Source organism: Podarcis bocagei (assembly GCF_964188305.1).
Source record: "Podarcis bocagei genome assembly, chromosome: 14".
Taxonomy (NCBI): Eukaryota; Metazoa; Chordata; class Lepidosauria; order Squamata; family Lacertidae; genus Podarcis; species Podarcis bocagei.
Window position 1 is genome coordinate 2,208,012 of NC_138139.1, and position 15,367 is coordinate 2,223,378.

The 15,367-nt window shown below is 45.0% G+C and overlaps 1 protein-coding gene across 2 annotated transcripts in view; it reads right to left on the bottom strand.

The window, feature by feature from the left end:
* Nucleotides 1-15,367, bottom strand: part of THSD4 (thrombospondin type 1 domain containing 4) — a 429,219-nt gene that overhangs the window by 371,044 nt on the left and 42,808 nt on the right. For both annotated transcript variants that reach the window (XR_014002103.1, XM_081170529.1), the window contains exon 4: nt 6,114-6,553. Coding sequence is in view for 1 of the 2 variants with exons in the window: in XM_081170529.1 (XP_081026655.1) it covers nt 6,114-6,553 (440 nt within the window). In the remaining variant the exon portion in view is untranslated. The remainder of the gene's footprint in view (nt 1-6,113; nt 6,554-15,367) is intronic.

The window sequence follows — 15,367 nt, forward strand, 5'->3', positions numbered from 1 at the left end:
TGTTTTAATGAAATCTGGCAAACAGCTGGTGCTTGCAGGGTGATGCTGGAAGAGTGCAAAGCCATCTTCTCACACAGGAAAAAAAAGAGTGTGATCTGAACAGCCAGGTGAATTTATTGCCTCATCTGAAGCAAAGCTGGCCATATATCACCTTTCAGTAGTATATCACTGCCACCAGGTGTACAGATTAACATTCCAAGAGTTCCCATTTCACTGTGATGCTCTTAAAGCAAATGAAGTGTTTAAGGTTCAAATGCAACCCATTCTAAACAGACAGCCAACAAGGGGAACACCTCTGGCAAACTGAAAGGAAGAATTTTAAAAACATGTATTTAACATTGCACTGCTACAATTTCATTGCTTATTTTGCTATCTAAATGCCCATGCATAATGTCTTACCTGAAGCTCAGTCCAAATGAGACTGAGGCACTGTTAGTGGGAGGTGGCCACCCTCTGAAGGAACAGGTTTGCAGCTTGGGGGTAATTTTGGATTAATCTTTCTCTTTTTTAAAAAAAGTGCTTTTATTGAGTTTTGTGACAACACATAAACACTCAAAACGTAAACAAAAACAAAAGAAAAACAAACTAAAAAGAAAACACACACACAAAGAAATTACAAACATATAAGCATAAATTCGAAAGTTCTTACAAACGAACTTATGTTGTCTTCTTTTCTACTCCCAATTCTTATTCTGTTCTTATAGACTTCCTTCCTTCTCAATGCAGTTCTGATTTTCCTTTCTTGGTAAACTGCTTCCTTCTCTTTTCATCATTGCTATCTTTTTCCATATAATATGCCTATAACCCTTATTTTGTTTTGCAAAAATTACTCAAAGCAAGTCCAGGTTTTTATTTGAGGACACTGTTTTTTAAGATATGCTTTATACATTCCCCACTCTTTTTGGGATTTTAACTTGGACTGTCCCCTAACTGTGTCATTTTCACCAGTTCGAGACAACTGAATAATTTATCCCGCCACTCTTTTTTAGTTGGTATTATATCACTTTTCCAAATTTTACCAATTAATATTTTTTGCTACCGTGGTTGCATATAAGAATATTTTCTTATTTTTATTTATGATATCTGATTCTAGTATGCCCAATAAAAAGGCTTCTGGTCTCTTTACAAAATTTTGTTTAAATATTGGATTCATCTGTCTCTTGAGGCTCAGGGGGTCTTGGTGGTGCAGAGTGGCACCTGGTCTGGGCAGAAACAACCTTTTGTTGTCTACACTCCCCACTGAATTTGGCAAAATGTCCCTCCCTCATTTGGCTGCCTGCAAACAGGATGCAGAATTTCACAGCAACATGTTCACTCGGCACTACCTGCTTGTTTTCACTAAATTGGAATTTGGGTTTTAGTTGCCTAGAAACACATTTTCATGCCCTCACAACAGAGAGAGAGGGGGGGGGAGAGCGCAATGCCTGGCCTCTGTTACAAGCTGCAACCAGGAGAAATTTCTTTTTTAAAAAAATGATATTTATTAAGGTTCCCCCCCCAAAAAAAGTTACATATATAAGAAAGAGAAAAATAGAAAAAATACAAAATACAAAATACAGAAAAAATAAAAGAGACTTAAAAAAACAAATCAATCTTTCCATGCCTTACATTTCATTTACGTGTTTCCCTGACCTCCTCACGCCTCCCTTTTTTGTATTCCAGTTCAGTTAATTAATTCAGCAATTCCTTTCCCTCTTTGTTTTTATCTTAATCCTTTAACTTAACATATTATAGCTTTAGGTTCTCATCTGTTAACAATCCATTTTTACATACACCTTTATAACATTGCTGCTAAAACCACTTAACTTCATTCTGACATCATTCTAACATTCATTAATTTTACAGTATTTCTGTAAATAGTCTTTAAATTTCTTCCAATCTTCTTCCACCGACTCTTCTCCCTGGTCTCGGATTCTGCCAGTCATTTCCGCCAATTCCATGTAGTCTTGAGATGTTATGGCATGGAGAAAGTAGACAAAGAAGAGTTCTTCTTTCTCTCCCATAATGCTAGAATTCATGGACATCCAGTGAAGCTGAATGTTGGAAGACTTGGGACAAATAAAAGAAAGCCCTTCTTCATGCAGCGCATAGTTAAACTACGGCCCCCCCTCCCCCAGGAGGCAGCAATGGCCACCAACCTGGATGGCTTTAAATACGACTGGACAGATTCATGGAGGAAAGGGCTATCAATGGCTGTTCACCATAATGGCTCTGCTTCTGAATGCCAGGTCCTGGAAACCACGGGAGGGGGGAGGGCTCTCTTGCTTGGGTCCTGCTTACGGACCTCCAGGCATCTATCTGGCTGGCCACTGTGAGAACAGGGTGCTGGTCTAGATGGGTCACTGGAATGATCCAGAAGGCTTTTCTTGCGTTCTCGTGGATAAAGCAGCTAAACACAGTTTCTTCCTCCTCTACTGGCACCAAGAGATGGGAAACTTCACTGTAGCAATGTGAGAGGTTGATGGTTTCTTTGTACAAATGCTTCCTCTGACAATTTCCTCCCCTCCCCTTTCCACATATAAAAATAGCTTTGAGAAACTATTACACTCGCTGCTGCCCCATTAATATTTTGACAAAATTGCGGGCAAGGTCAGTGTTTTTTATTATTGGGGGGGGGAGACATAATTCCTTTCAACTCACACTGTTTGTTTAAAGCTAGGCTACCCACCCCCCTCTTTACCGTCTCATAAATCTAATTGACAATTACATTTTCCCCCTCAGCAAAAGAAAGTGTATAAAGGGTTTGATTCAGACCAGAGCCCACACCAACCTCCATCAGTGGAAAAAAAGACTTGGAGTTCCCATAATTAACCAAAAGTCAATGTACGAGCATCAATGGTTTCTTGCTAAGCAAAGGCCAACAGGAGGTCAAGCTTTTCTTGATGATACCCATTCCAATTCAGGATCTTCCCAAAAATTGCATTTCCAGAGTCAGAGATACAATTCATGGTGGGCTCAGCTCAAGTCCTCAAGTCAATATGATGTGAGACAAGCATTACAACTCCAGAAGTCCCACACTGCCAACCGGCCTCAAAATCCCCTTTTAGCAACACACTCCTCTTTCTTGATGCTCTGTCAGTGGTGAAAATGTGGGAGGTTTCTCTTCCTCCATCCCTTGCTATGAGCCATGAAGCTCACTGGGTGACTTTGGGTCATAGAATCATAGAATCATAGAGTTGGAAGAGACCACAAGGGCCATCGAGTCCAACCCCCTGCCAAGCAGGAAACCCCATCAGAGCACTCCTGACATATGGTTGTCAAGCCTCTGCTTAAAGACCTCCAAAGTAGGAGACTCCACCACACTCCTTGGCAGCAAATTCCACTGTCAAACAGCTCTTACTGTCAGGAAGTTCTTCCTAATGTTTAGGTGGAATCTTCTTTCTTGTAGTTTGGATCCATTGCTCCGTGTCCGCTTCTCTGGAGCAGCAGAAAACAACCGTTCTCCCTCCTCTATATGACATCCTTTTATATATTTGAACATGGCTATCATATCACCCCTTAACCTCCTCTTCTCCAGGCTAAACATGCCCAGCTCCTTTAGCCGTTCCCCATAAGGCATCGTTTCCAGGCCTTTGACCATTTTGGTTGCCCTCCTCTGGACACGTTCCAGTTTGTCAGTGTCCTTCTTGAACTGTGGTGCCCAGAACTGGGCACAGTACTCCAGGTGAGGTCTGACCAGAGCAGAATACAGTGGCACTATTACTTCCCTTGATCTAGATGCTATACTCCTATTGATGCAGCCCAGAATTGCATTGGCTTTTTTAGCTGCCGCGTCACACTGTTGGCTCATGTCAAGTTTGTGGTCAACCAAGACTCCTAGATCCTTTTCACATGTACTGCTCTCAAGCCAGATGTCACCCATCTTGTATTTGTGCCTCTCATTTTTGTTGCCCAAGTGCAATACTTTACATTTCTCCCTGTTAAAATTCATCTTGTTTGTTTTGGCCCAGTTCTCTAATCTGTCAAGGTCGTTTTGAAGTGTGATCCTGTCCTCTGGGGTGTTAGCCACCCCTCCCAGTTTGGTGTCATCTGCAAATTTGATCAGGATGCCCTTGAGTCCATCATCCAAGTCGTTGATAAAGATGTTGAATAAGTTCTCAGTTTAAGCTACCTCACAGGGCTGTTATGACAATTGCATGGGAGGGGGGAACCACATCAACCTTGAGTCCCCTGAAACACTCAGACTGAAAATTTCCCTGATCAAGCCAAGGAGAAACAGGCAAAATTTTCCTCTCAGAATAAGCACTTATAAATGAATTTTGATACCTTCTTTGAACGAAGAATGGTTATGGGGGCTTTAGCTCATCAACATCCAGAGAGGACCCTGTCAGCTACCCCTGGTATAGATGAACAGATGAAATTACAAAGCCAGGGAAAATAACAACAGCCACACAACTTCAACTGGCACTGAAATTACATCAAAGCAAGAACAAAGAAAGCTTCCCTGGGCAGAATATTCCACAGAATGTGAGGTACCACCAAGAAGTCCCATGTTCACAGGAGCCACCCACTGTACTTTTGAAGATGGAAACCACCTGAAAACCACCCTCTTAATCTACAGACAGACATGTGTGGACTGTGGAGATCATCTTTATCTACAAATAGAGACAGTGGAGGTTTGTGGGGTTGTCAATGGGACGAATAAGGCAGAAGGCAGAGAGCCCAACAGTAGGTGGAGCCAGAGCAAACAACTCTAATCCACTATAAAGCAGAGCCAACTAATCCTGTCTTTCTCTGCTCAGTTCTACAAATGTAGCACAGAAGGCTGCATTATACAGACCATGGGCCCATCTAGCTCAGTCTTGTCTATATGGCTTGGCAGCAACTCTCCAGTTGCTGGAGAGGTCTCTCTCCCGACCCCACCTGGAGGTGCTGGAGTTTGAACCTGGGACCTTCTGCCTGCAAGACTGATGCTCTAACCCTGAGCCATGGCCCTTCCAACACTGAGGCTGAGGAAGAGCAGGCTGACAGCCAGGATCACCTCTTGGACTGGTTGTAAGGAAGGAGGCAGGCAGATGGTTGGAGACACACTGAGCTTGGTGTGCCCCCTCAGCCCCAGTGGACCAGCCCCTCCCTCATGCCAAGTGGTGAAGGGTTTTGGAAATCAGAAGCAGCACTCACAGAGCTCCTGGCCTGAGACTCCCTCAGAGCCCATCACTCGATTGCATTTGTTAGTATGTTTCCTGGTGAACTGCCTAGCAGCAGCTTGAAGACATTTCCACTTGTCTCCAAGTGGTACAAGTGTTTTATTTTGCATCTTTGAAGGATTTCCACAGCTCTCCAAGATTGTTTGGTTTGGAGTCTGTCCCATTTCATCTTGAACTACGTTCTCCAGAATGAGTTAATCTCAGTCACAAATCTTTATCCCAACCTTACTGTTTCATAGATGTCTGACATTAGTCGGCGAGGGGGTGGGTATCCCAAAAGCTTTCCATCAGTACAAAGCATTATTGTATTGGAATCACTTCAGATCTTTAAGCATTCCCCATTGCCAACTCATTCTGCAGGCTTTGCAATTCGTCTTTCTGTCCAGCTACAGACGATGCCCCTTCCCTTGCATTCCACATTTGACCTCTGGAGCCCATGCAAAAATTTAGAAAACAGATTATCACACTCAGCCACTTCATTTAAAATTTTATCTTTCATTCCCCCATAGATCTGCATATTGATGTATATTTAAAGCAGGGGATTATCAGCAAATGTCAGGAAGATGTGTCCATTTTGCGTGGGCACACCTTTTCCTAGACTGTCAGACTCATAGTGTTGTAACCTGCTGAAGAGCAGGTAATAAGTTTATCAGTAAAGTAAATCATCATCAACGACGACAACAACAACAACTAGTACAGTGGTACCTCGGGTTAAGAACTTAATTCGCTCTGGAGGTCCGTTCTTAACCTGAAACTGTTCTTAACCTGAAGAACCACTTTAGCTAATGGGGCCTCCTATTAGCTGCCGCACCGCCGAGGTACTATTTCTGGGTTAGCGGAGTCTGTAACCTGAAGCGTCTGTAACCCGAGGTACCACTGTAATAGTACCAGTTATCATTATGATAAAGGTATTATTGTTTTTATGTGCAGCCTCCTCCCCCCCCCCCCCCCCCGCCGCTGCCCTACCTTCTTTCGGCTTTGGGGCTGCGCCTCTGGGACTGTGAGGGCCGGCGGCCTCTCAAGGCTCCCCTGCTCAAGTGGCTGACATTGCGCCCTTCGAAGGAGGCTCTGGCCTGGAGTCCTGCTCGCAGCCCACCTTCGTTCCGGTGAAGAGGCACCGACGTACGGATGGCAGAGATGATGTGGCCAGAGAAGGGACTGAGCACGTCTTCGTGTCGGTGGGGAGGCTGGTGGGCAAGAGTCCTTTCAGAGGTCGGGAACGGCCCAGGCCTGCGGTGGCTCCGCTCGTAATAGTATCCTGGGAGGCAGGGCCTCGTCTGCTCCATCACGCCGCCACTGCAGCTTCGGGAGCAAGCCGACCAGGGCCCCCAGCTGCCCCATGCCCCCGGGGCTCCTGCGCTGTCGTCTTCCGTGGCAGCACTTTGCTCTCCTATCCTCTGTGGAACCTAAGGACACCAGAGCAAACCAATTAGCAAGAAAGAAACCCCCAGGGTGGCCGGTGCAGCTATGGAGACCAGCCGCTTCACTCCACCATCTCTGAAAGCCGTGCTGCATGTCCTGGGCAAAGCAGAAGGCGGTCCTTGCGCTTCGGGATCCGAGGACACCGTGGCTGAAGGCAACATCTACAGCACTTTCAAGGCAGCACTATACCTCTTCAGTCAGGCTTCCCCCAAAGAGCCCTGGGAGCTGTTGTTTTTGTTAAGGGTGCTGAAAGTTGCTAGTAGGCCCCTAATTCCCCTCGCTAGAGCTACAGTTTCAGAGTGGTTTAACCATCAGTCCCTCTTCCCAGGGAACTCTGGGAATTGTAGTTCTGTGAGGGGACTTACATTCTCAACAACAAACAACAGTTCCCAGGGTGCTTGCAGGGGGGAGCCATGAGTGCTACATTTTTATAAGAGTGTTTGACATGTATGGTGTGGTCTTTGTATTCAAGTGATTTCTACGTCTGCCCAGCGCAGTGTCTGAACCTGCCAGCCAGGCTCTGACCAGGGTGTCAATCTCCACACCTGCTGACTGGGCCTGAGGAGAATAGGGTGGAGTTCTTTTCCTCCTTCACCCCTGAAATTATTTTTACAAATAACACACATATCTATGTGTATATCTAGTTCTCCCCAAAGTAAGTGTACATTGTACATTGTGTGAGAGTCCCTGTGTGTTTGTGGGATTACAACGGCCCCAGACCCTCTTTTCCCTGAAATTTACTTACGTTTCTTTTCTTGAAATAACCAGCTATATTATGTCCATTACACATGTAATCTCCATTCCCTTGGTTCTATCTCCCCCGCCCCCACATAAAAGATCCTTATATGTGGGCTTCATTTTACAGTGGAAAGGAGGGTCTTCTGAGGAAGATAGGACTTGGATTGTATCCTGCAGGGCTGTTAGTATGTCCCAAAAAGAAAAGGAAAAGTACTTGCAGTAGTACTGACTCCATTGTGTCCTGGAAACCCCAGATCCTACCTGCAACCCACCCGTCCCTCAACCAGGTTGAGAAGGCTGGAGAAATCAATTGTTGGGGTTTAACTGCAGAAAGACGCAGCAAGACATAGCAGACCTTTCCACCTGTGACCCTCAGCAACAGGTACACAGAGGCATTATTTAAGCAAGCAATCCATCCCCTCAATTCTACACTACCTCTTCTTCATTGGTAATGTAGGCAGAATTATTTTTATGAAATATACACCAAAGTATTATGAAATATTCCCAAGGCGAAGCACTCAGGAATGAATGAGCTTCAAAATTATGGAAAAGAAGCATTGGCAAAGCAGAATGGGCTCAATAATTTGCAGAAAAATTAAGAAAGCAAGGTGGCATCTCAAACTACGTCCCCAAATGGGAATTTGTCCAAAGTGTCTGGCAGTGCCCTATACACAACATCACCTCCATGTATCTCCATTCCTATGGATGCATAGGAAGGAATAAGTCACAATGGTCTCAGTGAGCCTAACTTCAGAGTAAATGAACATAGGATTCACCTAGACGAACAGCATCAAATATCCGAGAGAATGCTCGTACAATATTTAGTCCTGTTCTACTCTTCCATGTACAAACATGGGGCTTATTTTATGCCTAAATGGCTCAAGGCACATACAGAGATTAACCTTTTACTCACGCACGATCATTGCAGGTAACTTTCTTTACCTCACAAGGGCAAAGGAAGTGCAGAGCCTTCTGCTCCTCACAACCCAACACTGTTAAGATTTAGAGCTAAATGCAGTGCCTGGAATCGGAGGTTATAACCCAACTCCAAAGCAACCCAGCCAGTCAGAATGCATCGCTGAACAGCCAATGGCAAGGAAATCGGAGCCTTTGGTGGAATACAGCTTGCAAAGCATGGCTTCTGAGAGAAGTCGATGGCAACACATAAACTCTATCCAAGCTAGGCTTTGGGGTGGGCTACATACAGCCCACTCTTCAAGGTGCCCCTCATTGTTTCATCTCTAGCCCCCTGTGGTACTGTCCGGGGAGGTCTATGGGGCAGAAGTCCAGGGCCCCACTCAGCAGAATGAACAGAGAGGCTCCCCAGATGTAAGGGGGGGTGCTTACTAGGAACATAAAAGATACCATAAGACACACTTTTTTCCTCCTAAAAGGTAAGGGGAATGTCTGTGCGTCTTATGGAGAGAATGCCTATGGATGGCGGGGGGATCCTGCTGCAGTCGCAAGCAGAGGATCCATGGTCCCCTTCCTTCCCTCCTCTGTGGCTCGCTTTGAAGCAGCAAAGCGGGAGAGGAGTGGCTTACACGGGTGTAAGCGGCTCCTGTCCAGTTGGCTGCTTCAAAGCGAGAGTGCTCTCTTTCCCTCCCTCCTTCCCGCTCAGCTCGCTGAAAAGCAGCAAAGCTTTTCAGCGAGCTGAGCCAGGGAGGTGGGAGAGAAGGAGAGCCCACTCGCTTTAAAGGAGCAAAGCGGGAGAGGAGCTGCTTACACAGGTGTAAGTGGCTCCTGTCCGGTTGGCTCCTTTAAAACAACCGTGCTCTTTCCCTCCCTCCTCCCCGCTCAGCTCGCTGAAAAGCTCCTTCTCTACACACCCCACACGTGCTCCTTGTCCCTTCAGTGTTTTTCCTTCCCTCCCCACTTAAAACGTGGTTACAAAGCACAGACCCTCAGGATTTTTGCACTGGGTTACTCCAAACTCACTGTCAAATCACATGTCTGTGGCCACAGCATGAACCACAAAAATTATACATCCACTGTTTCGCTCAGAATAATTTTTTTCTTGTTTTCCTCCTCTAAAAACTAGGTGCATCTTATGATGCAAAAAAAACGTATTTTATACCTAAGCCAGCTCACTGGTCCATGCCCTCCAACATTTCTCCTATGAAAAGAGGGACGCCCTAAGGGAAAGCGGGACATTCTGGGATCAAATCAGAAACTGGGATGGCTTCTGTAAATCCAGGATTGTCCCTGGAAAATAGGGAGACTTTGAGGGTCTGGTCAACTTAACTTAGTATGCTGACTGGCAGCAGTTCTCCAGTGGCCCTCGAGGTCCCTTCCAACTCTACAATTCTATGACACTATGATTCTCATCCCTACCTGAAGATGCCACTGCATGCAATGCAGATGCTGAGATATTCCTCTTCCCCTGTACAACATTTTGAAATAAATGGAGTTATACACCTTGCCATCTAAACAGCATGAATGGTGGAGAAATTTGGTTTGCTTCATATTTGGTTTTGCTTCACATTTTAACTTGTGCCTCCCTAATACACACTTATTGAAGCAATACACAAACCAAGTCTAGTGTCCAGAACAAGGGAAGGAACAGTCCCACTATTCTGGCTTGTTCAAACCACAACCTGAATTACTGTGTCCAGTTCTAGGCACCACAATTCAGGAAGCATGTTGACAAGCTGGAACATGTGCAGAGGAAGGCAACCAAGAGTCTGGAAACCAAGCCTTATGCGGAACAGTTGAGTGAGTTTAGTATGTTTAGGGATAGGTTTAGCCTGGATAACAGGAGAGTGAGAGGAGATACGATAGCCATCTTCAGATATCTAAAAGACTGTCACATGGAAGATGGAGTAATGTTGTTTTCTCTTGCTCCAGAGGCCAGGACTCGAACCTATGAAATGGAATCAAGTTACAAGAAATGAGATTCCAACAAAACATCGGGGAAAACTTTCTGACAGTAAGAGCTGTTCAACAGTGGAACAGATTCATAGAATCATAGACTCATAGAATCATAGAGTTGGAAGAGACCACAAGGGCCATCTAGTCCAACCCCCTGCCAAGCAGGAAACACCATCAGAGCACTCCTGACATATGGTTAAGCCTCTGCATAAAGACCTCCAAAGAAGGAGACTCCATCACACTCCTTGGCAGCAAATTCCACTGTCGAACAGCTCTTACTCTCAGGAAGTTCTTCCTAATGTTTAGGTGGAATCTTCTTTCTTGTAGTTTGGATCCATTGCTCCGTGTCCGCTTCTCTGGAGCAGCAGAAAACAACCTTTCTCCCTCCTCTATGTGACATCCTTTTATATATTTGAACATGGCTATCATATCACCCCTTAACCTCCTCTTCTCCAGGCTAAACATGCCCAGCTCCCTTAACCGTTCCTCATAAGGCATCGTTTCCAGGCCTTTGACCATTTTGGTTGCCCTCTTCTGGACACGTTCCAGTTTGTCAGTGTCCTTCCTGAATTGTGGTGCCCAGAACTGGACACAGTACTCCAGGTGAGGTCTGACCAGAGCAGAATACAGTGGCACTATTTCCCTCCCTCCTCCCCTCTCCTCTCCCTCTGATTCCCTCAGAAGGTGGTAGACTCTCCTTCCTTGGAGGTTTTTAAGAGGTTGGATGGTCATTGTCCTGAATGCTTTAGCTGAGATCCCTGCATTGCAGGGGGCTGGACTAGATGGCCCTCAGGGTTCTCTCCAACTCTACAATTCTATGAGTCTACGAAAACACAGCTACCCCTTGAAATCTGCAGTGTTCCAGAGTTCGCAATGCAGTTCTCCAACAACGCCTTTTTCTTTAAAGAACTGTCTGCAAAACAGTGCAACTACATTTGCAAAAGTACTTGTAAAAATTGTGCCTGTTAGGAGAAACACTGCCCCCCAAATGCTGACAATTTCCCATGAGGACTTGGGGAGGCAGGAATCACAAACCTATTGCAGCAAACTGAACTGGAGCCTGGAAAAGTGAGAAACTGAGAAAAACCAAAACGGACAGATTCATCCATCGCTACTTCAAGGAGAGGGGGTCCCACAAGACAGCTTGAAGGAAGGGAAGGAAGGCAGCTTTTCAGATTGTTATGTACTGAAGTTCTCACCCTGGGCCAGCAGGGGGATACTGTAGATAGTTTTCACTCAGGTCCACGTCAGTTATTTTAGGCGGGAAACCCTGGGTTGTTGTTGCTACATTGTTGACAGCCGGCCGCCTATAAAAGCAGGCCGGCTGAGCTGTTTGCAGTTCAGTTCTGTCCAGCTTACAAATAAAGAGCTGCTCTGGAGAAATCGCTGTGTCGTCTGCTATGTTCACCCACAACTTAACACAGATAGTTTTACCTGCTCTGCAAATTGCCATGCTGGCTTTTTCAGTTTCTTGGTTCTCACCCCACCAGAGTTCAAGGCAGCTGCTCCTTGCTTTCTTCAGGAAAACAAGCAGCACTCCCTTCTGTGTCTGCCCCATCAGGCCAGAGAAGCTTGTTGAAACAAAATGCCTCCAATTGTTTTCCAGAAAGTGCAAATCATGGTCACCTACAGTCACAAACATGCGCTTCCCCCTGCTCAGCAGGCTGAGAAGTCCATTTTTATCAGAGCCAGCTTGAATTTCAGTCTGTGGGTCTGCTCTGCCCACATTTTATACCCTCAACAGCACCTTTTGCAAAACCAGAAGACATTCATCAGATTGCCAGCACCTAAAAACCACCACTTAAAATTATTCAGTTATCCAGGCCGGGGGGGGGGAGGGGGGGACCTGATAAGTGACAAGTGCTGGCCTGCAGCAGAGGCAAAGGAGGTGGGGGCAGGCCCCCCACAGCTGCTACAGCCTGAAGTCGTCAGGAGCAGGTTTGAGATAAAAAGGATATGCTGGAAGAGCTCCAGGCAAGTCAGGAAAGGTACAGTTTCACACATGTTAATCCCGGAGCTCAAGATTTGCTGGCAAATGACAGCAAGCAGAATCCTGGGTACTGAAATCTAAAGCAGAACATGAGTGGGTCAGGAGAGGGGGAGGGTTCATTTGTAATGCAGAAATGCTCTTTTTTTAAAAAAAAAAAATATTTATTGAGTTTCCAAAAATTTAAATTTAAACACTACAAACAAAAAAGGAAAAAAGGGGGGGAAACAAACAAAAAACAACACAATACAATACAAAAACACTACAAAACTAACACATAAGACAAATAAAACAAAACAAAGACCATTTAAAACATATTAAACAATTTCAATGTCATATCTTTCGTTCACTTATTTCCACGACTTCCTCACACCTCCCTTTTTGTATTCCACATCAATTAATTATTTCAGCAATTCCTTTCCATCCTCCCCTGTTTTCTATCCCATAATTATCTTAACGCATTCTAACCTTATTTTCATAGAATTCTAGGGTTGGAAGGGACCCTGAGGATCATCTAGTCCAGCCTCCTTTTGTTCCCTTTAATACTCTATTGATCTATTTATCATAGAATCATAGAGTTGGAAGAGACCACAAGGGCCATCGAGTCCAACCCCCTGCCAAGCAGGAAACACCATCAGAGCACTCCTGACATATGGTTGTCAAGCCTCTGCTTAAAGACTTCCAAAGTAGGAGACTCCACCACACTCCTTGGCAGCAAATTCCACTGTCAAACAGCTCTTACTGTCAAGAAGTTCTTCCTAATGTTTAGGTGGAATCTTCTTTCTTGTAGTTTGGATCCATTGCTCCGTGTCCGCTTCTCTGGAGCAGCAGAAAACAACCTTTCTCCCTCCTCTATGTGACATCCTTTTATATATTTGAACATGGCTATCATATCACCCCTTAACCTCCTCTTCTCCAGGCTAAACATGCCCAGCTCCCTTAGCCGTTCCTCATAAGGCATCGTTTCCAGGCCTTTGACCATTTTGGTTGCCCTCCTCTGGACACGTTCCAGTTTGTCAGTGTCCTTCTTGAACTGTGGTGCCCAGAACTGGACACAGTACTCCAGGTGAGGTCTGACCAGAGCAGAATACAGTGGCACTATTACTTCCCTTGATCTAGATGCTATACTCCTATTGATGCAGCCCAGAATTGCATTGGCTTTTTTATCTGCAGCGTCACACTGTTGGCTCATGTCAAGTTTGTGGTCAACCAAGACTCCTAGATCCTTTTCACATGTACTGCTCTCAAGCCAGGTGTCACCCATCTTGTATTTGTGCCTCTCATTTTTTTTGCCCAAGTGCAATACTTTGCATTTCTCCCTGTTAAAGTTCATCTTGTTTGTTTATGCCCAGTTCTCTAATCTGTCAAGGTCGTTTTGAAGTGTGATCCTGTCCTCTGGGGTGTTAGCCACCCCTCCCAGTTTGGTGTCACCTGCAAATTTGATCAGGATGCCCTTGAGTACATCATCCAAGTCGTTGATAAAGATGTTGAATAAGACCGGGCCCAAGACAGAACCCTGTGGCACCCCACTAGTCACTCCGGGATGAAGAGGAACCATTGATGAGCACCCTTTGGGTTCGGTCAGTCAGCCAGTTACAAATCCACTGAGTGGTAGCATAGTCAAGACCGCATTTTACCAGCTTCTTTACAAGAATATCATGGGGCAACTTGTCAAATGCCTTGCTGAAATCAAGGTAGGCTACATCCACTGCGTTGCCTTCATCTACCAGGCATGTAATTCTGTCAAAAAACGAGATCAGGTTAGTCTGACATGACTTATTTTTCAGAAATCCATGCTGACTATTGGTGATCACAGCATTCCTTTCTAGGTGCTCACAGACTGTTTGCTTAATGATCTGCTCCAGAATCTTCCCTGGTATTGATGTCAGACTGACTGGGCGGTAATTATTTGGGTCCTCTCTTTTCCCCTTTTTGAAAATAGGGACAACATTTGCCCTCCTCCAGTCTGCCGGGACTTCGCCTGTTCTCCAGGAATTCTCAAAGATGTTTTAAGGAAAAAATCCTTAAATAAGAGACACGGGGGAATGATTAATGGACTTCAATGTATGTACACTAATGCGCAAAGCATGGGAAATAAACAAGATGAGCTTGAGCTCTTGGTACAGCAAACTAAATATGACATAATAGGCATCACTGAAACCTGGTGGGATAAGTCCCACGATTGGGATGTAATAATGGGGGGGATACAATCTATTTCAGAGAAACAGGCAAGACAAGAAAGGAGGAGGAGTGGCGTTATATGTCAGGGATGTGTATTCCTGTGAAGAGATCCAAGATTTAGAACCTCAAAGCCAAAGTGAGAGCATTTGGGTCAAAATTAAGGGAGAGAAGAATAACAGAGACCTCATTGTGGGAGTTTACTATAGATCCCCAAGCCAAACGGAGGACATAGATGATGCCTTCCTGGAACAGATGGCCAAGCATGCAAAAGGAAGGGAGATAGTAGTAATGGGGGACTTCAATTGCCCGGATATTTGTTGGATGTCAAACTCAGCCAAGAGCATAAGGTCAAACAGATTCCTCACTGGCCTTGCAGACAACTTCATTGTCCAGAAAGTGGGAGAAGTAACAAGAGGAACAGCCATTTTAGATCTGGTCCTAACCAATGTTGATGACCTGGTTAGTGGGGTAGAAGTGGAAGGATCATTAGGCGCGAGTGATCGTGCTCTTCTGAAGTTTACTATACAGCGGAAAGGAGCAGCCAAGCATACTAGGACTCAATTTCTTGACTTTAAGAAAGCCGACTTCATAAAACTTAGGGAAGTTCTGGGTGAGATCCCATGGACAGTAATACTAAAAGGAAAGGGAGTTCATGATGGCTGGGAGTTTGTTAAGAGGGAGATAGTAAAATCACAACGTCAGGCAATACCAATGAGACGGAAACGTGGAAGGTGCCTAAAGAAGCCAGGGTGGCTATCTAAAGAACTTTTAACTGAGTTAAGATTAAAAAAGGATGTGTACAAAAAATGGAAAAAGGGGGAAACCACCAAAGAGGAATTCAAACAAATAGCCAGCACGTGTAGAGACAAAGTCAGAAAAGCTAAAGCACAGAACCAAGCTGGGAGGGGTAGCTAATGTCACAGAAGACAGAATTGGAATTCAATATGATCTTAATAGATTGGAGAACTGGGCCAAAACTCACAAAATGAATTTCAATAGGGACAAATGTAAGATTCTACAC